The sequence below is a fragment of the Amborella trichopoda genome, chromosome 2 (assembly GCF_054954075.1).
Source record: "Amborella trichopoda isolate Santa Cruz 75 chromosome 2, AtrichopodaSantaCruz75HAP2 v2.0, whole genome shotgun sequence".
NCBI lineage: Eukaryota > Viridiplantae > Streptophyta > Magnoliopsida > Amborellales > Amborellaceae > Amborella > Amborella trichopoda.
This window is the reverse complement of record NC_142337.1, coordinates 60,153,016-60,173,682: the sequence shown is the minus strand read 5'-3', so window position 1 is coordinate 60,173,682 and position 20,667 is coordinate 60,153,016. Positions and strand designations below refer to the sequence as shown.

The window sequence follows — 20,667 nt, the reverse complement described above, 5'->3', positions numbered from 1 at the left end:
GGGCCTGCAACTATTTAACAGACAGATTTATTGACGGATGGCAGTATGCTCTGATTACATTTTTAAAGATGAAAATACATACAAAAATATGCCAGCGAATTGCCTAGCGGATGAAGGGTCTCTAACTTCTTATAAACATTTACAAGACAAATTTGTACAGCTTAAGTGACACTGTTACAACTGTTACAACCACTGTTACACTGTCACTGATAGATGTAACAGGTGACACTGTTACACTGTCACTAATCAAATTTTTATAGATAAGATAAATATACAAAGGGAGAATTTAGATGTGGCTCCGATAGATGATAAGATTAAAGAAAGTACACTTAAATGGGCTGGTCATATGCTGTGCAGACCCAATATAGCGTGCGAGTTGGTTCAAGTGGAAAACTAAAAGAAAGACAAGGGTAAGTTCAAAAAGATATGGTTGGAAGTAGTGAAAAATATATGGGGATTTATAATCTTATTGAGAGTATCGCTCTTGATAGAATAAAAGGATGGACCAAAATTCGTATAACCTACCCCAAATAATTGAGAAAAAACTTTGATGATGACGATGTGAAGGCAAATTTGTACGATGTGACATATTTAGTACATCAAATAATGTCAAATAACAAGAGTTATATGTTAACATTTAAAGATTGAGAGATAAAAATACCTGAAAGACAAATGGCATTTTAACTCCTCATCACCTTGAAGGGAGGGAGACATTTCGTTTGAGGTCAACTCTTCTTAAAAATTTAAATGAAAAAGTTTGTCCAAGGCATCAATGTTGTATAATATAAAAATTAATTTATACCTAAAAAATTTATTAAAAAAGGTTGTTCTGATGCTAAAAAACTTTTCAATTGAATATCTAGAACTCAAGATGTTTAGATATCAATAGAAAAAAGAGGATTTCAAGGCCTTAAAATAGTTAATCTTGTAAAATATTATTTGGACCATTCACTTTCTAGTGTTTATAGATCTATTCAATTTAAATTTTTTTAAGCTTTAAATTTTATAACGAGGGGTGGAAAGAGATTTTTAATACTGCAGAGATTTTCGAAACCATAAAAAAGCATCTCCAATAGGGTCCGAACATGCACCTTTGATTGTTTTAGGTTGACACCCTACATTTACCACAACCAAAGTTGAATAACACATTCAAGAGGAAGATGTTTATATAAAGGTTAATACCTTAAAATATAGAATTAATTTGCACCACTAAAATCCTTCTAAAAAGGTTGTTCTGATATTGGAAAAGTATATAATTGATCATCCCGACATCAACATGTATAGATATGGAGAAAAAATGATATTTCAAGTCTTAAAAATTGTACATCTCTCAAGACATTATTTGAAACCTCCAATTTTCAATATTTTCATGCATTTATAGATATGTTAGATTTGAACCAATTTTTTATTTAAAATTTTATAATTAGAGATAAACAATAGATTATTGCACCATCCTAATAATTTTAGGCCTCAAAATTGCATCTCATGACAAAATTTGAGGTGCACCCTATTTTGATTGTTGAAGGTTGCAAACCACAATCTCATCGGTTCATAGCTTTAAGCGGTGTTCAAAAAAGAAATTGGTGTGGTGGATTGGTCCAGATTTGTGATCAAAAGAAAAATATTTGGACAAACAAAAACTAATATATGTATATTTTTATAATGAGATTGTCCATAAAAGGATCATTTATCTTTTAGACATGGAGGTCACAACTATTCCCACTTATTAGATGTCAAATTGGATAGTTTAGGGTGAGTAGTTCAACTTTGTTTTTGATACTTTGATTAGTGACACTGTTATAACCACTAATTTTGAAATTTAAAGGACAAGGATAGTTGTGACCTTTTGGTATAACCACTAATTTTGAAATTTGAAGGACACGATGATTGTGACTTTTTTGTACAAAGGATAAAAGGTGCGGTTTGTATAGAGCCTAAGCTCTAAACAATTAAATTAGAGCCTCCCTTCAAATAATGTCAAGAAATGTTGCTTCAATATTGGAAATCTTTGAGAGATAATTAAAATATATTTTCATCTTTATTTATAAATTTTAAAGCTTCAAAATAGTATGATCGATAGATCTATAAAAACTTGAAAATTGACGGTTCAAAAATGTGTTACAAAATACACTATTTCCAAAACTTAAAATCTATTTTTTTTCATATCTATCCATCTTGATATCAAGATGATCAATTTGAGGATATTTAGGCACCAAAAAAACCTTTTCTAGTGAAAATTTTGTTGTAGGCTCAAATTTTATTGTTTAGAGCCTCAGCTCTATATAAACTTTTCCCAAAGATAAATGGTCTTTTCGTATTTGAAATGTTAAATTGGCCAATAAACTACATTGGCTATTTGATAAAAAATACACATATTACAAAACGTACCTAAATTTATGGAGTATATCGACACGATTTTGGTGAGTTAGCGGAGTCACCTATTACCATGCATTCTTTCTTCTCTAAGATGGATGTCAAAAAATATTACATCCACTAAAAGTTAAAATTGACAGTGAAGAAGGGAATTAAAAACGAAAAAAAAAAAAAGAGTGATCCATATACGAACCCTAAATTTTTTTTAAAATATGAAACGCTCAAACCACATTTTTTTTTTTTTTTTTTTTTAAATTGCCTCTCCGTCTAAGGATCCTCGAGCTGAGTTTTTTTAGTTTTTTTTTGTTTGTTTGTTAGTTTTAATTTTAATTTTAATTTTAGTTTTAGTTTCTCTGTCAACAAGAAACCTAAAAAACATTAAATTTCAGTTTAAGGATGGTAGCCTCAGACTAAGGGGTAATTTAAAAAAAAAAATGTGGTTGATCAACCTTCTTTATATTTTTCACTTATAAACGGAGCATTTCGTATTTTAGAAAAAAAAATTAGGGCCGTACGTAAATCATTCAAAAAAATTATAATTTTTGAAAAATAAAAAGTCCAAATTTAGATCATCGTCATGGTTGAGATTATCGAACAGTAAAATTTTGGATTAAAAATACATCTTTGAGATACATTTGTAGGGAGACCACACGAAAATAATATGAGTCGGCTGACTCACCAAACACTTCTATAAAATATGCAAAAAGGCCAGTTACCTTTTGGTACAAGGGGGTCCCAAAACATTTCCCCGTGAGTTGAATTTAAAAAAATTTCAAAGTCATGTCACACATCAAGCCATCTAATCTGACGTCCAATAGCTAAAAATAATTGTGGCCTCCTTGTAATAAGGACAATGGTCTCATAGTATATAATCTTTTAATCTATTGTTGAAAAACGTTCATATAAAGCTGAGGCTCTAAGCAATCAAATTAGAGTCCACGTCAAAAATTTCACTAGAAGAGGTTGTTTTGATGCCCAAATATCCTCAAATTGATCATCTCGACATCAAGATGCATGGACATGAAAAAAAGTGAATTTCAAGTTTTAAAAATAGTGCATCTTATAATCCATTTTTATGCCGTCAATTTTCAATAATTTGATATGCTCGATCTACACTATTTTCTAAGCTGGAAATTTTATAACTAGTGGTGAAAATATATTTGAAGGCCATCACAAAGTTTTTCAGTATTGAAACTACATTTCTCGACACCATTTGAAGGTGGGCTTTACTTTGATTGTTTAGAGCCTCGGCTTTATGCAAACCGCACCCTTTATTATTTGGTCCATATATCAAATTTTCTGATCCATATACAACTTCAACGTTGATTCCAATCTTAAACCAGGTAGGTGTCTATTGTATATCGATCGAAACAGGGGGATTTGTGAACCATTATTTTTTAAACAATAATTTTTGGATAATGATTAAGACCCTTAGCAGTATTTTTTATGGCTTTGTTCAAAAAAAAATTAATGATGCTGCCTACCTTCAGCACATGCAAACCCCACATGTTCCGGCCTTCAGAGTGAACGAGTGTTTTACATTGCATCATCATCTTCTTTATGCTTCGAATCACATGATTCGGACACTTCACCAGACACATGCATGCTTATTACAACCACCCTTCCAATTTCCATACAATAATCGAATAGAAGAATAGTGCATTTTCAGGAATGGCTCGTGCAACAAGGGAGAAATAATAATAAATCTAAAAATTAAAATAAAATAAAAGTTTGAGAGTGAAATAATAATAAATCAAAAAATAAAAATTTGAGAAAATATGTCTTCTCTCGAGTTCCATAAGGGAATCACCTCAAAAATATCTCTGTTTTTTTATAATAACGGATTCTTTCTTTTAAATACACTTAGAAATAATAAAACAAATAAATAGAACACATTTATCTCTTTCCTTCTAAATCTCCTTTCTTTTATAAGAAAGTTAACCTTTTTACCAACAAAGTACGTTTTCCTTTCTATCTAAAAAATTAACTCTTAAAATAAATATCTTGTATACTCCTCAAATCTCTACAACAAAAAAAATACAAAATAACCCTAAAAAATCGGGTCAAAAAATTCATCTCAAAAATAATTTTTTAAGAGTCTACTCATTTCTGTATGGAATGGAATTATAAAGACTGTGTCCTTTTTCATTTGCATGACTCCCCCTCTCAAGACGTGGATTAGCCCCTCTGGAACTCGGGTTCTCGCTCTCAGCATCAATAGCCTTCTTGAAATCTCTTCTCTCTCGGAATATGAATGCCCCTTATAGAACCCCATCTCTCTCTCTCTCTATTTTTGAACATTCTCTCTCACACAGATCTATTTGAGACCTCATTTGAATGTTCTTTATTTAATCATGTTTTAAATATATTTTTTATACTGGTCCGGTTAGACCGGTTGAGCTGACGGATTTAGCGATTACTTGGATCGAGCCCCTTGGCCGGTTTTCGAAGCCAGTTCGATATTTCAAACGCTGCACTGACCTAATTGGAACCTCGTCACTACCGTGACCTCTCTCTCTTTTTCTATGAATGTCATGTCTTACTTATTTGGGACCTTATCAATACCATGATCTCTCTCTCTCTTTGTCTGAATGGCTGACCTATTTGGGACCTCATCACTACCATGATCTCTCTCTCCATGACTGGCCTTTTTGGTACCTCATTACTAACATGATCTCTCTCTCTCTCTCTTTCACTTTTTGGAAGTTGGAAGCTCATCACTAACATGATCTCTCTCTTTCCCCATGACTCGCCTTTTTCGAACCTCATCAGTAACATGTACACACTCTCTCGCTTCATGACTGGAACCGCATCCAATAACACGTTCTCTCTCTCTCTCTCTCTCTCTCTCTATAATAGAAAAATGATGAACCCATGGGACCCCTACCGCACCCACCAACCAAGGGAAGACATAAATGAGGGGCCGCTTTTGAAAGAGGCATCTTCCACAGCCAAGTACACACCAACTCTCGCCATCGTGCCTAATGAGCCTCACACCATCTCTCTCTCTTATCTCCAATACACCTGAAACATACGTATCATCCAATACACATCAAGAGACCCAAGACAACTCCTGGATTTTCCATAGCCACAAATTTCACTTTTTGGCGAGGAAATTAACACTAATATCCTTTATAACAAAGGGTACATTAAAAAAATAAAAAGTATATATATAAAGGTCAGCACCTAACAATCAAATCTAGAGGAATTCCCTAAGAGAGGATGTTTGATGCCCAAAAATCTTCCAATTGATCATCTCCACCTCAAGATGTATGGACATGAGAAAAATAGATTTCTAAGTTTTGGAGATAGTGTGTCTAGTAATGCATTTTTTAGACCGTCCATTTTCAAGATTTTCAGTGTTTGTAGATCTGCTCGATGTACACTATTTTTTAAGTTTTGAACTCCATAATTAGAGATTAAATAAATCTTTCAACACTATTTGAAGGTGCGCCTTACGTTGATTGTTTAGGGCCTCAATCTTATACAAACCCCACCCCTTAATCAATGAATATCATATTTTCCTAAAATACCAATGTCTAAAAGCACGATGGGAAAAATAAAAAATATAAAAAATCCCAAAAAAATTAAGAAAAATAGGTTCCAAGTAAAATTCAACAAAACACGTCTAGTTAAAAAAAAGTAGTGAAAAAAAGAATTTTTTAAAATAATCAATTTATGACAGGTATTTTAGAAATAATCCGGAAGGGAAAATATAAAAATAGGTAGTCCTGGTCAAAGCACCTTCCCATTTTGTCCAAAATGATAGAAAACAATAAAAAAAATATTACAAATAAATTCTTTATTTTTTTAGATTTTTTATTTTATTTTGTAAGATCCTCAAGTCGAACTAACCAACCACCTCAAGGATACTCAGACTCACCAGGGCTGCGAGTTCGAGTTGACTCGCTCAAGTATCATCACACTGTAAAATACCCTTGACCAGTAGTTCCGGTTAGCTTCAATCTATCTAGTGTATGAAAAATCGATTCGGAACGGTTATCAGGACATGGGCCTCGAAGCGGTTCAACCGGCCTAACCAGTAAACCGGCCGATTCAACGTTCTCAGTCAAAAAAGTGTGATTTTTTTTTTTAACAAAAAAACATACAATAAAATCTAATAGAATACAAAAAAGCACATCCAAATGAAGTTGAAAATTAATTAAAAAAAAGAGTTTAAATAATTGATTTTTGCCCAGAGGTATTTTTGAATTTTTTAAAAAAGATAGAAAAATATAAAAATAAGAATTAATGACCAAAACAATTTCCAATCTTTGCCATAATGATATAAAATATTAAAAAATACATTACACATAAAATCCCTTACTTTTTGGAATTTTATATTATTTTTTTAAAAAAAATACCTAGCCGATCATCAAAACCGGCCAAAATTGAAACTGGCGAACCAGTAGCTAGTTCCAATCTAACCAGACGGTTACCGATTAAACCGTCCAAATTTTCCTTCAATAATCTATCATTTCATCTTTAAAAGGCTTTCTTAGAAAATAGCCAATGACATAAAATTAATATTTAAGAAATTTACAGTAATATCCCTTATAGTTAAGGGTAACCCTTATGTTTTCTTGATGGAAAGAGTTTATACTTTATCTAAGGTTGCAAGTTGCAACTTTAAAATATAACATTAAGTTGTACTTTAAAAATTCATTGTAAAAGGCTATTTTAATGTTGAAAAACCCTTTAATTAATCATCACGACATTGATAAGTATATATATATATATATATATAAAAGATTTTGAGTCTAAAAAATATTGCAATTTGCAATACATTTTGTCGATCTATTTTCAAGATTTTCATACATTTATAGATCTACTTGATTTGAACTATGTTTAGAGTTTAAAATTTTATAATTAAATATATAAATAGATTCTCATACTATCCTAGGACTTTTGACACAAAAATTACATCTCCTTATATTAAGGTTTGGGCGTGGGCGTACACCTTAAATTGATGGTTTAAAATTGCAATCTTTTGCAAAATGTAGTTTGTATAGGGCCGAGGCTTTAAAGAATCAAATTAAAGGGCGCCTTCAAATAATATCAAAAAATGTGGTTTCAATATTAAAAATCTTTGTGATAGCCTTAAAATATATTTTCTTCTCTAATCATAAAATTTAAAGCTTAAAAAATAATGTAGATCGAGGAGATTTATAAACACTTTAAAATTTTTAAAATTACAAGATGCCGTATTTCCAAAACTTGAAATCCATTTTTTTTTCGTATCCATGCATCTTGATGCTGAGATTTATAGTTTGAAAATATTTGAGCATCAAAACAACCTATTCTAATGAAATTTTTGATGTGAGATATAATTTGATTGTTTAGAGCCTCAGCTCTATATAAACTTTTTTCTTATTAAAGTACCCTTCACATCATAATTTTTGGATGACTTCAACCTATCCTTCTCTCATGTCGAACTAAGGTGGACCTCAAAAATCCTATTGAGGAGAGTGCTCCGGCATCACAGAATCCTCCAAGTGATCGTCTTGGCATGGAGATAATGAACATGAAAGACAAAAATAAAAATAAAAATTTTTAAGTCCAAAAAATGAAACACATACTGCCTATTTTTAAGATTTTCAACGTCTTTTTTTTTTTTACTCGATCCACACAATTTTTAAAATTTTAAATTTTATAACCACGATGAAAAGAAATTTTCAAGCCAACATACGGTTTTCGTCGCCATAAATTTGTACGGTATAAAAAGGCAAACAAACCTCAATCCTTTTTAAAAGGAATGAACCTAGAGTCTAATTATTAGTTCTAGACCATCACACTCACAACCATCTTATTTAAAATGACATGGACATCAATAATTGTTATAAATAATTGTAAACTCGATGTACTAAAAGTAAATGGTATTATTATATATTGAAAAAAATTTGTTGTGGCGTTAAACAATCAAATTAGAACCTACCTCAATAATTTTATTAGAAAAGATTGTTTTTGATGTCTAAATATCTTCAAATTCATCATCTCAACATCAAAATGTATGGACATGAAAAAAAAAATGGATTTCTAAGTTTTGAAAATAGTGTATTTTGTATCGCACTTTTAGACCATCAATTTTCAAGATTTTCAAGTTTTTATATATCTCTGATCTACAGTATTTTTTAAGCTTTAAACTTTATAAATAAAGCTGAAAATATATTTTAAGGCTATCAAAAAGATTTCCAGTATTGAAACCATATTTCTCGATACTATTTGAAGATAGGCTCTAATTTGATTGTTTAGAGCCTAGGCTGCATACAAACCGCACCACCCTTACATATTTTTATAGGGTGCAGTTTTTATAAGGTTGCAACCTTAAACAATCCAATTAAGGTGCACCTTAAAATTTTATTATAACATGTAATTTTTTGTGAAAAAAGATTGGTATCTTAAAATCTATTTTCGTACCTAATTAGAAAATTTTAAATTTTAAAAATACTTAAAGTCAAGTAGATCTATAAATATATGAAAAACTTGAAAATGAACGGTTTAGATAATTTGTTGCAAAATACACTATTTTCGAGACTCAAAAACTTTTTTTTTTCATGTTCATAGATATCGATGTGGAGATGATTGATTAGAGGGCTTTTCCAATATTAAAACAACATTTCCAATAGATTTTTGAGGTCCATATGTGAGTCTACATTTTAATGTTGCAACCTTTTATAAACTTTTGCCATTTTTATATGGGAGCTCATAATGGGTATTTTAAAATTAAATAAAAAATAAAAAAAAATTATACAAGGTTGCAACCTTAAAATGTAAAATTATATATGCACCTTAAATTCATCGAAAAAGGTTGTTTTAATGTTGAAAAATCCTCTAATTGATCATCTCAATGTCAAGATCTATGAATATACAAAAAATATATATTTTGAGTTCTAAAAATAGTGCATCTTGCAAAACATTATCTAAAGCATCCATTTTTTAGATTTTCATATGTTTATAGATCTACTTGATTTTAACCATTTTTGGAGTTCAAAAGTTTATAATTAGACACGAAAATAGATTTTGAGATAATTCTAAGAATTTTTTACGCCAAAATTACATGTTATGATATAATTTGGAAGTGTGCCTTAATTGGATTATTTAAAGTCGCAACCTTGTAGAGGTTAAAAATACAAGTAAAATATTAAATAATATTTTTCTCATAAGTATTTTAATAAATTTCTAAAATAATAAAATAAAACGCTAAACTTACCCCGTGACTGCTTCTGCACAAGTGACGAGGTGGCCTTTGCTCATTTATAATTCCACACAAAAATAGAGCATAATATTTGAAAATAAAACGCATTTTGATAATAACGGAAAATAAAATTGATATTTACATAAATTTCTCTAAAAAGAAAAACTGGCATCTACAATTTAGAAAGCAGGAAAAAAATGAAATGTGGATTAAAAAGAAAAATAAAAAACTAAGAATAGAAAGAGCAAGAATATGCTTCTGTGAAAATGTATCCAAGGGATGGAGATGCATCAAATAAAGGAAGGCAGCAATAATTACCAAAAGAAGCCCTCACTTTTTCAGATATACCTTGACAATTCACTACGAAGTGCCAAAAATACCCACTAAATACTAATACAGTCGGCATAATAATCCTTACCAATAAACATCAATAAGTGTTTTCCAGGAAAATCCTAAAATGGGCATTTTAGTAATTTCTCAATCAGAGAGACATAATGTTTGTTTGCCATCTAAATATTGATTAAGTGATGAATAAAATGGCATAAACGGGAGCCATAATAAAAAAACTGCAAAATCTAGGGATACTTTACTGTAAAATACTATACTTTGAGAGAGAGAGATACAATGTAAGAGAAGATATTTCTCGGCCAAAAAATACAGCAGATCCAGTGAGATACTCACGACTTGTACAGCAAAATTAGTGAAGAGAGAGCACATGTTTTTGCATACATCGGATCTAGAGAGAGAAAGAGAGCTTCTCCATCAATATCTTTCCAGTTTCCACAAAAAGCAGGCACCAGCTAAACAAATAGAGAGAAATCTGTACAAAAAAAAGTAGAGAGAGAAAAAAAAAAAATCACCACTTTATTCATTTCACCTGGAAGAAACAGGATGCAAGCTCCTAGCCAACCCATTCACGGCGCCATAACTCCTCGAACTAAACCCTAGGCACCCAAAAAGTCCATGCCTATAGGGCAGAAACGTCTTTTTCCGCATCTCCTCTGCAACTGCCCTGTTAGCTGTGTAATGAACCTCATGAGGCGATGGTGGTACCCTTCTCTTCCCCATATTAGACTTCCGCGCCGGAATATGACCCTTTTCTGCCAACTTTTCGGACGTCTGCAACTTTTCCGTCGACTTCTCCGGCCCCTGAACCTGACCTTTGGGGTTACTTTTCTTTTCCTTAGAGGGCGAAAACGTCAAAGAAAGCCATATTTTCTCTTTGCTAGAACTCCTGCCTTCGCTCTTGCTCCTATATAAGAGATCTTTGAAACTGATCCATCGGCGAGATGAACGGCCTGGATTTGAGGGATTTTCCGGCAGGACCGCCGGAGATGGAGAGTCTTCCGGCGCGTTTTCCGGCTCGTGGGCCCGGAGCGGCGACATGGATCTGGTCCGCCGATGTGGGGACCGCGACCTTGCTAGATCTCTACCACGTTGCGGGGACGATGGGGCGGCGAGATTCTCGGTGGAGGCATTATTTTCTGGCCGAGATCTCGGAGCAACGAGATTTTGTGGGAGCGGGGTTGACGTGGGCCGGATCTGGCCGTTGAGAAAGAGCTCATCGGCTGAGATCATGGACGTTGGGTTGGGGGTAATGTCGAAAAACGGGGGAAAGCGAGGGGTAAACTCGAAGTCGGAGGAAGAAGGGGCAGGGGGGATAATAGAGGCGGTGGTGGGGGTGGTTATGAAGTGGGTGGGGCTAGCAGGGGCGGAGAAGAAGAAGGGGTGGCGAGGCGGAGAGGAAGGGGCGCTTGCGTAGGGAGTGGAGCATGTGCTGTCTGCTTCTGGTTCAAGGGTGGAATAGTCCATTTTCTGGATTTTCTCTCCCTACACTCTGGTTTATTTCTTTGTTGCAGCTTCTTCTTTCTCTGTGGGTAATGATGGGAGGAAGAGGGATTTGCCTATGAAGAGAGAGGGGTTTGAGCCACAGGGATAAATCTTCTTCTCTTTGGTACAAGTCCAATAATGGTGAAGAAAGAGATGGAAGTTATGGCTTTGATTATCTTCCGGGTTCTTGTTCTTGGTCCCCTGCAAATAATAATGGGAGCGCGTTGTAGAGAGAGATAGGGGAGGGGTTAGAGAGAGAGAGAGAGAGAGAGGAAGGATAAGATAAATGAGAGAGGTTTGGGATTAGAGGCTCTTTGTGCTTTTCTTCTCTGTGGTTCTTCCGTGTCTTTTGCTCTGCAAGTAATAATGGAGGGCAGGGCAGGGCAGGGCAGGGCAGGGCGAGAAGATTGTAATGTGAACAGAGAAATAGAAGGGAGGCGGAAGTTTAAATATGAGTGTTGAGATTAGTAGCCCCCACTCCCTCCTTTGCTTTATAAGTAACTGCGGTGTCAAGGGGGTTTCATTCTCGTTTCAACCAATTGCAATGTCAGAAATGACGAAAATGACCTCGCTTACGGGGTTGTACGAGGTTGCTGCATTGGTAATGACTAAAATGCCCTTCATTCCAGGGTGATGTACGAGACAGCAAACCAAGGGTCGATCCTCCATAGATTGGGAAGCCCCCCAAAAGACGAAAATGCCCTCCGTTTCGGAAATGCTGAAATTAAAACTGAAAAGTCGTACCACCTTCCTCATTTGCCACCGACACCAATCTACTAAGTAAATTGGAAATGACGAAATACCCCTTATAGAAAAATTAAAAAAAACCACGTTGACTCGGACTGTGCTTGCGCCTCACGATTCGCAGCTTGCAAGATATGCCATTTTTTCATGGGAAATAACGAAGTTACCCTCTCAAAATGACCAACCCCCGTTCCATGAAGCACCACTTGTCCATGAAATAGCCCCATCAATTTTTTTTTTCCTTTTAAACATCCATCCATGCAGATGCCCTCTCCACCCCCCTCACTTTGAAAGCCATAGTGAACCCCTGTTGTCCCCGAAAAATTCGACACTACCCCCGCCACTTCTGACACGGCCATATGCTACCGTAGCAAACAATCAACAGCTACTAGGCGCCGCTCACACTGAAATCGAAATTAACTCAAATAAAAGGGGCCTGCATTAACACCGTAACCGAAATTAACTTCCATTAGGGGCTGGAGCGGCTCTAACACGGAAATAAACTCGAATGAGAAGGTGGTGGGTTAATTAGCGCGAGAATCCAAGTACATTGATAGAAAAGATGGTCACATGTGCGGGATTATGACGTCATTTTTGCTCGTGCGAGGTCCGCTCCCCGACGCCCATCACTTGCTCTTGGACGGCTCTCCCCCGCGAAAAATAAAGCTTACAAAATTCAGGGAATTTCTTTTTTCTTGATGCAGACACTTTTGGGCACCGCAGTTTTTGCTACTTGTATCCAAACTTGTCTACTGTACATGAAAAACCAGGTGCACCAAGGATGTGATATTATTTGGCCACAAACAAAATTTATTTATCAAATGTTACGACCCGCTTTCTGTTGGGTTATATTGGGGACTCTAGCCTCTCGGATCCTACTTAAGATATTGTACATTATTGTTTAAATTTTAAATAATTTAGTGCAATTATAAATCAGGTGCAATAAATAAAACAAATATAAAAAATGTATTACAATAATACACGAGTTACATAGTTCACGGTTTTTACAAATAAAAATCTACTATCATAATAAAGATACAATTTTGGGTTACAAAAAGTAATACCTCTATCTAAACATCGATAAAAGATCATCACTGATCTTTTATTCTAAACTCTCTCTATCTAGAAGTGAAACTTTAACCAACAAAAAACTCATAGGAATATCGTTTCTCTCTCGTAAGCCATGTCTCTCTCTCTTGGAAACCCATTTCTGTAACCCTCATAAGACTGACATTCAAAAGGATGAGTATTATGCTTTCCTTGATCCCATCTTATAGAGATCATTTGAGCTTTTTTTTTTCCTACTCAAAAAATCCTTTCTCTTTTTCATATTTAATGAAAACATAAACATGGTAATTTTGACTATCACCAAACCGAACACTTTCATCTATAGAATTTGATATCCAATAGCTAAAAATAATTGTGACTTCCTTATATCAAAACTCATAGTATACAACCACATAAATTAAAGGTCCAATAAGACATACACCAAAAAGAACGTCGTTGTAATGTTCAAAAAACCCTATGACAAATGATATCAAACTCGAGATTTATAGATACGAAAAAAAAAAAGAGTATCTATCTTAAAAAATAGTGCATCTTTTTTAATAAAATAAAATAAAATAAAAAATAGTACATCTTGTTACACATTATTTTATTTTATTTTTTTTAGTTTAGCATATTATTTTCTTCAGTACAACATGCTTAGCTCCAGCTAGAGTAAGCTATTCATTTTGTACCCCGAGCAGAAAACGTACATGGAAAAAATTACTTGGACCTGAAAATTTGTCATCCATGTAGATATCGATCTTATTAAAAGAAAAGAACCGGAATTCAAACACTTTATAACACTCTACAGTATTCGCTCATCGCTCAATTTTGGGGCGTTATTTATTTCATTCTCATAGATTATGTGTTAATATATATTTTTTTTGAAGTTAGGTCTCTAGGTATTAAAGAAGATACATCCCCAAATTTTGGGTCCTAAAAATACCCGGACCTTAGTTTTTTTGCCTAGAGTAAATGGACAATTGCTCCCGCAGGAGCAAAAAGTTATTATTTTTTGTTAACTTATATTGATTTCTCCCAATTTATTGTAAACATTTTCAAATATTTGGAGATTTACTCGATTTTCATTTTTTTTTTCAAATTTTAAATTTCATTAATAATAATAATATATTTTCAAACCCTCCTATATTTTACCCAAACGAGAAGAGTCTCTTCAAAGCTCGCTACAGTTTGATTGTTTAATTTTTGGTTGGTGTATAAGCGCAGGGAATCACTGTATTTGCACCCACGTTGTAAGTGGTAATAGCAAAAAGTTGAGTCGGGTTAGGAACCAAAAAGAATTTCTCTGCCCAGGCCCACGCCCAGGCCCAGGCCCAGGCCCATGGCCATGCTTTCGCTTTCACATGCCCCCCCATGTTCTCCTGTCTTCACCCCTCGAGTAATAATTTGTACTTCATTTCTCATGGGGTTCATAGCTTTATTTGCCTTAGCGATACAAGAAAGTGTTTGGCATTATGGATCTCTCCAGCACTCTTCTGTAAATACCTATATTTTGGGTGGAAATAGCACAAATGTTTGGAAAACTAGCCAAAGTTCATGGAAATGGGGTCAGCGAAATATTTGCCGAGGCCGAAACGAAAACCGAAATCCTGAGTTTCGGTTCATTCAGTTCTCGTGCCGTATTAGTTCGGAACCCAGACCGCTTAACGTATCTATATACCGCTACTTATCATTACGTTAACAAGACCATATTCTTGTCGGTGGGAAAAATAAAGAAAACAAGGAAAAAGTTAAGGATGCAACTTATAATGTAGAACTACGGATGCATCTCAAAAATTTATTGAAAAATGTAGTTTTAATGTTGAAAAACCCTTTGATTGATCATCTCGACATCGAGATGTATGACCATAAAAAATAAAAAGATTTTAAGCATTAGAAATATTGTATTTTACAACAAATTATCTATACTGTCTATTTTCAAGATTTTCATCTGTTTATAGATCTACTTGATTTTAACTATTTTTTATATTTAAAATTTTATAATTAGATATAAAAATAGATTTTGAGATAATCCTAAGAACATTTTACATCAAAATTATATCCCATGATAAAATTTGAAGGTTCACCTTACCTCTACAGCTGCGGCTGCATCTGTATGCTAACTGCACTCAGAAAACAAAGACAAGGAGAAAAGTATAACATATAGTCTCTTTAGTTTCAAACAGAAGTTGAGCAGCTCCATCAACCGTTCGTTTGTAGCGTACGATGGATTGGAGAGGCGTTTATAATTTGTTTGGATATAAACAGGTACTGTGGTATATGAACTCATAAAAACATTGCATTTCACATAGGGCATATTTGTTACATCTGGTGTTTCAAAACCTGGCTCCATGGATTAGAAATTGTGTCCCAAACTAGGAATTAGCTGGGACCAAATCAGTTCCATGAAGGTATCAGTAAAAGTTGAGTCCTCACCCAAAACCTCGCACTTCCCCCCCTCATTAAAAAAAAGAAAAAAAAAAAAACCCAATACCCCTATTTTATTTTATTTGATTTTATTGTGCTTTTGGTATTAACCAATTTGGATCGGCAATTTCGCGATCGAACGCAATTCTATGGAGTGGACGATCCACCCCACTACTCTAGGTTTTGAAACATATTACTTTTAAAACCCAATGATTTCCTATCTTGATCATAAATCTGGATGGCAATCGATCTGGACCGAACTGGTATGGGTCCCCATCTTGTTTCTCTCCAAAGCTTTTATGTATTTATTTATTTAAGTTTATCTAATATATTTTTTAAGACCTACATCCCCACCGCATAAGACATTCTTTTATTTTTGTTTTAGTCATATTTTTTAGTATTTTTGGATCAACAATTTGGTCCGATGAAACCCTAACCGGATCGCGGATGTAGATCTCAAGCTCATATCATGGGCGAATTGTTTGTCCCACATATCAAGGTTTTAAAACGCTGATTCCATTAAAAAAGTACATTTCCAACCCAGGGAAGAGTTTAGTTTGCTCTCGAAGAGAGCTTTCCTTCAATGGATACAACCTTTTAAGCGGCATTCTCACAAGATTACCTAACAAGTTGGAAACAACTAGGAATGTGCTTTCCCGTCTAGTATATGACTTTGCCATGAAATAAAAAAGAGAGAATGCAATAGTTCAGGGGAACATGCAGCCAACCTCAAATTATTATGGCTTGGATAATGATGTTGATGAGTAGAAAATAACATTATCATAAAACTCTAAAATGAACATACATTTTTTCCTAAAAAATAAAAAAAATGATCTTATTGTATATATTTCCATATAATACATTTTTAGATGGGGGAAATGTTTCTATGCTTTCCCTACAACATAGAAGTTCTATCCTCCCTTTACCATACAGCCGTCTAATTTTGATCAAGAGAGCTACTCACTATTTTAGATCTTAGATCTGATATCTCGAAGTATTTTATTTTTATTTTTTTTATACAAATTGTATGATTGTGAAATTTAGTACGTGTCATCTTCTCATTGGGGTACACCTATAAAAAAATATTAATTTTTTTATACAAAATATAATGACCAAAATACCCCATAAAAATTTTCGAGGTATTTTGATCATTTTATTTTATTGAAAATATATTTTTTTATATTTTTCGTTAGTGTGAGTTTAATAGAGGAATGAACGTCCAAAATTTGGTATCAAAATAGTATTTAAAAAAAAATTAAAAATAAAATAGTATAGAGCCGTGACATTGTGATTGAGGCAATCTTAACCCTCTATTCAAACGGGATGTTTCGACAAAGGGAAAGATATAACTCCTATTATGTAGAAAAAACGTAGAAAGCTGGGCCTCTAGAAGAAATATACGAAAAAGCAGTAGTCCAAATTCCTAACTTTCTCGTCGGAGTCCCAAGTACTTTTCAAATTAGTCCAACTATCAACGAAGTATTCCGGATTTTCGTTTCGGCAAGTGTCTAATGTGTAGCGGGTTTATAACTTTCAGTAGTCTGGTCTTCCTAGCCGAAACATTCCGAAATTTTGCTTTCCAGTTGTGGGGTCCTTCTGCAAGTGCTCTTTTGCAGTCCGTCCTTCGCATTAAACTCAATCCGAGCCGTTTACTGCGGAAGTTGAAAGGATAGATGTCACGTGGCAAAGACACCTGTCCTGTGCAGGTCCATCACGTGCCCTTCACTGGATCCGAAGAGGCATATAGAGTTTGATTAAAATATCAATGCCATGAATCTCAGTAGTTGAGAAAGTTTGATATGAATTCATTTTCCCCATAAAGGAGTAAAGAATATGTCTCACATTAAACATCCAAAATAGGAAAATAAGAATGAAAATAAAATACTTCATTTCCTTCTAGAAAGGAATATGATTGAAAGAAACCATGGGTTTATTCATTGCATTTAATGGATAGTGGATCCCCAATGGATACTCTTGACTTTTCGTTCGTCTTTCGTTCTCTCAATGTTTCTTTTTGTTTTCATTTTGTCAATTTGAATAAGACATTTATTTAAGAAAAAGCTTTTCATGTTCCCCCAAAACATAGAAGTTCTATTCTCTCTTTATCCAACCGTCGACGTCCATTTTTTAAAAGGGGGTTAAGATTGCGTCAATCACAATATCATGTCTCTACATTGTTTTATTTTAATTTTTTTTTTATAAACTGTTTTGACACCAAAATATGGACGTCCATTCTTCTATTGAACTCACACTTACAAAAAAAATAAAATAAAATAAAATGATCAAAATACCCTTAAAAGATTCAAAAGGTATTTTGGTCATTATTTGTTATCGAAAAATTTTTGTTAATATTTTTTTTATAAGTGTGCCCCAATGAGAAGATAACACGTACCAAATTTTATATTCAGAAAAATTATATTAAAAAAAGTAAAAATAAAATACTTTAAGACGTCGGATCTCAAATCAAACGATGAATGACTCTCTTGATAAAAAATAGATGACTGGATGGTTGAGGGAGGATAAAACTTCTATGTTGTAAAGGGAACATAAAAAGCTTTCCCTTTATTTAAATAGAAAAACAAAGTTCATTAAGGGCAGTTTGGTAACTGAAAAAGTTGCTTTCTTGAAGAAGCTATGAGAAACTTGAAGCGTGAGAAAAAAGTAGATGTAGAAAATTATGGTTGAAAGCTGAGAACTCTTGTTTGATAACTTATATGTGAAACTCTCACGTAGAGATTGGGCGAAAAGGGATCGAGAGAGAAGAGATTATGAGGTTAGAGAAATAAAAGCGAGATGAGGGAATTTAGTGTTTATCTATTTTCTGAGACATCAGCAGCACAACCCTTCAGATGTTCAAAAATAGAAAAAGCAAGGAACCACGTAGAAAATACATGGCTACCTATTTATATGCTTTTCCCCATTTTCAAACGAAGAAAAGTGTGGTAATTGAAAAAAATAAGCCATTTTCTCCTACTTTTTTCAGTTTTACCAAACAAGACCTAAATTTCTCTATTGACCAAAGTTGAACACGTGCGCCCAGCCAACCCCCAAAACCCACCTCCCTCCCTCTTCTCTCTCTCTCTCTCTCTCTCACACACACACACACATATATGTTGTGTCCTTTTTAAATATGCAGGTCATGTGCAACACCCGTGCGACAATTGCACGTAGGGCTCTAATGCGTGACCAGGCATTGAAGCCCATCTCAACAACTTGGGTTCATTTTTAAATTTAATGAACTTCATTATTTTTGTGAGGTTGTTTTTGTGTACTTATTATTATGGATAAATGATGGTTTTAATAAAATTAATCTTAAAAGTGAATTATATATATTGCTTGACAATGTCTCTAGTAAAATTATAAAAATAGACTTATAAGGTAGTTCTACATATAAGTCGGTCTTTTAGAATTTTTATTTATTTTTACTTAGTTCAAAGTAATTTGTTAAAAATTGGATGATTTTAGCCAGGAATAACTAATGAAAAAAGATTATATAAGACTGAAATATTAAAATGTAAGATTAAAGTGCACCTCAAAATCCAGTTGAAAAAGTTGTTTTGAAGTTGGGAAACCCTCTAATTGATCATCTCGATATCGAGATCTATGATAGGGAAAAAAAAAAAGATTTTTAAGTCTAAAAAATAATGCATCTTGCAAATAAATTATCTAGACCATCCATTTTCAAGACATGTATTTGTAAATCTACTTGAATGGAACCATTTTTATAGTTTAAAATTTTATAATAGAGATGAAAATCGATTCTAAAGCCATCCTAATAATTTTTAACACCAAAATTACATCTTGTGAGAAAATTTGGAGATGCACCTTACTTTGATCGTTTAAGATTGCAACCTCATGCAAACCACACCCATAACTAAATATACCAAAAAAACTTTGAAAATTTAAATAATTAAATAATCTTATATATAACGCGCGAAATGTACCAAACAAATAATTAAATAATTTTCCAAAAAGTATATTGCTTTGAGATAAGATGGTCTACTACTGGACAAATTAATTGTTATTCGAACGTGCCCTCAATATACATGTAAATAGAGTTTTTTTTCGAATATATCTGGTCTTTCCTTATTTCATCTATTTTATCTAACATGATTATTTGAGATATAGGGAAAATGTTGCATGCTCGATGGGGGCCACAACGTGGCAATGCACCCCGCTGCTGTCCACCGTCCAATATTTGAATTGTGTAGATCACACTGAGGAGTTAGAACATGGAAACTTCGTATAACTTTTTAATTTTTATAGTTTTGTGATCAAATCGCATCTTATCGAATCCACGACTGCTTACTGGACGGCGGATGCTCAATGACGTGCATGATGAGCATTACATGTACTATTTCACTTATTAGAAAACTATTACAATGATTCTCAATCTAGGACTGCATTCAATAAGTCCACCACTCTTTGCCGCAAGAAGGTCACGTTTCAAGATTTTGTAAAATCAGATCAGTTTGAATTCACATCTGACTGTTAAGAGTGATTATTACCTTTTTGTAACAAAGATAGATAACTTTATTACGTTATTGTCTTATTGATTTTGTGATACCACTACAATCTTTGTCTATTCTTGGGAGATTAAGAAATGATAATGTTATCTTAAAGTCTAGGGCTCATGAAAAAAAATAAAATAATGCTACACTTCAAATCTCATCAGATATTACAGTTATAGCATTAGAAAAACCTCATTAATCGTTTATACTGTGACCAATACGAATGAAAAAAGGGACTTCAAACTCTAAAAGTAATGTTTTTGTAACATATTATCTGAACCATTCAATTTTACGTACTGACATATACGCCAGTAGTCTATTTTTGAAGATTCAGATTTTATAAATAAAAGTACGTTTATGATGTTACCATAGTTTATACTTTTGGAGATTAAGAAAAAGCCATATTTGTATCTCAATCTCATGAGAAACACCCAGAAATTTATTAGTTTTTCTAATCACAAATACACTAACATCAAGAAGAAAGACCATCAGGTGGAATGATCCCACTGCAGGAAGGATCAAACGGACAGCCAGCCCACC

At 33.6% G+C, this 20,667-nt stretch overlaps 1 protein-coding gene across 1 annotated transcript; it reads right to left on the bottom strand.

The window, feature by feature from the left end:
• Positions 1-10,153: 10,153 nt before the first annotated feature.
• LOC18445108 (stress response NST1-like protein (DUF1645)) lies at positions 10,154-11,780 on the bottom strand. Its single transcript, XM_006855253.4, has one exon. It carries the CDS (start codon positions 11,378-11,380, stop codon positions 10,442-10,444), a length of 939 nt encoding a protein of 312 aa, XP_006855315.1. The 5' UTR covers positions 11,381-11,780; the 3' UTR covers positions 10,154-10,441.
• Between the last annotated feature and the right edge of the window lie 8,887 nt (positions 11,781-20,667).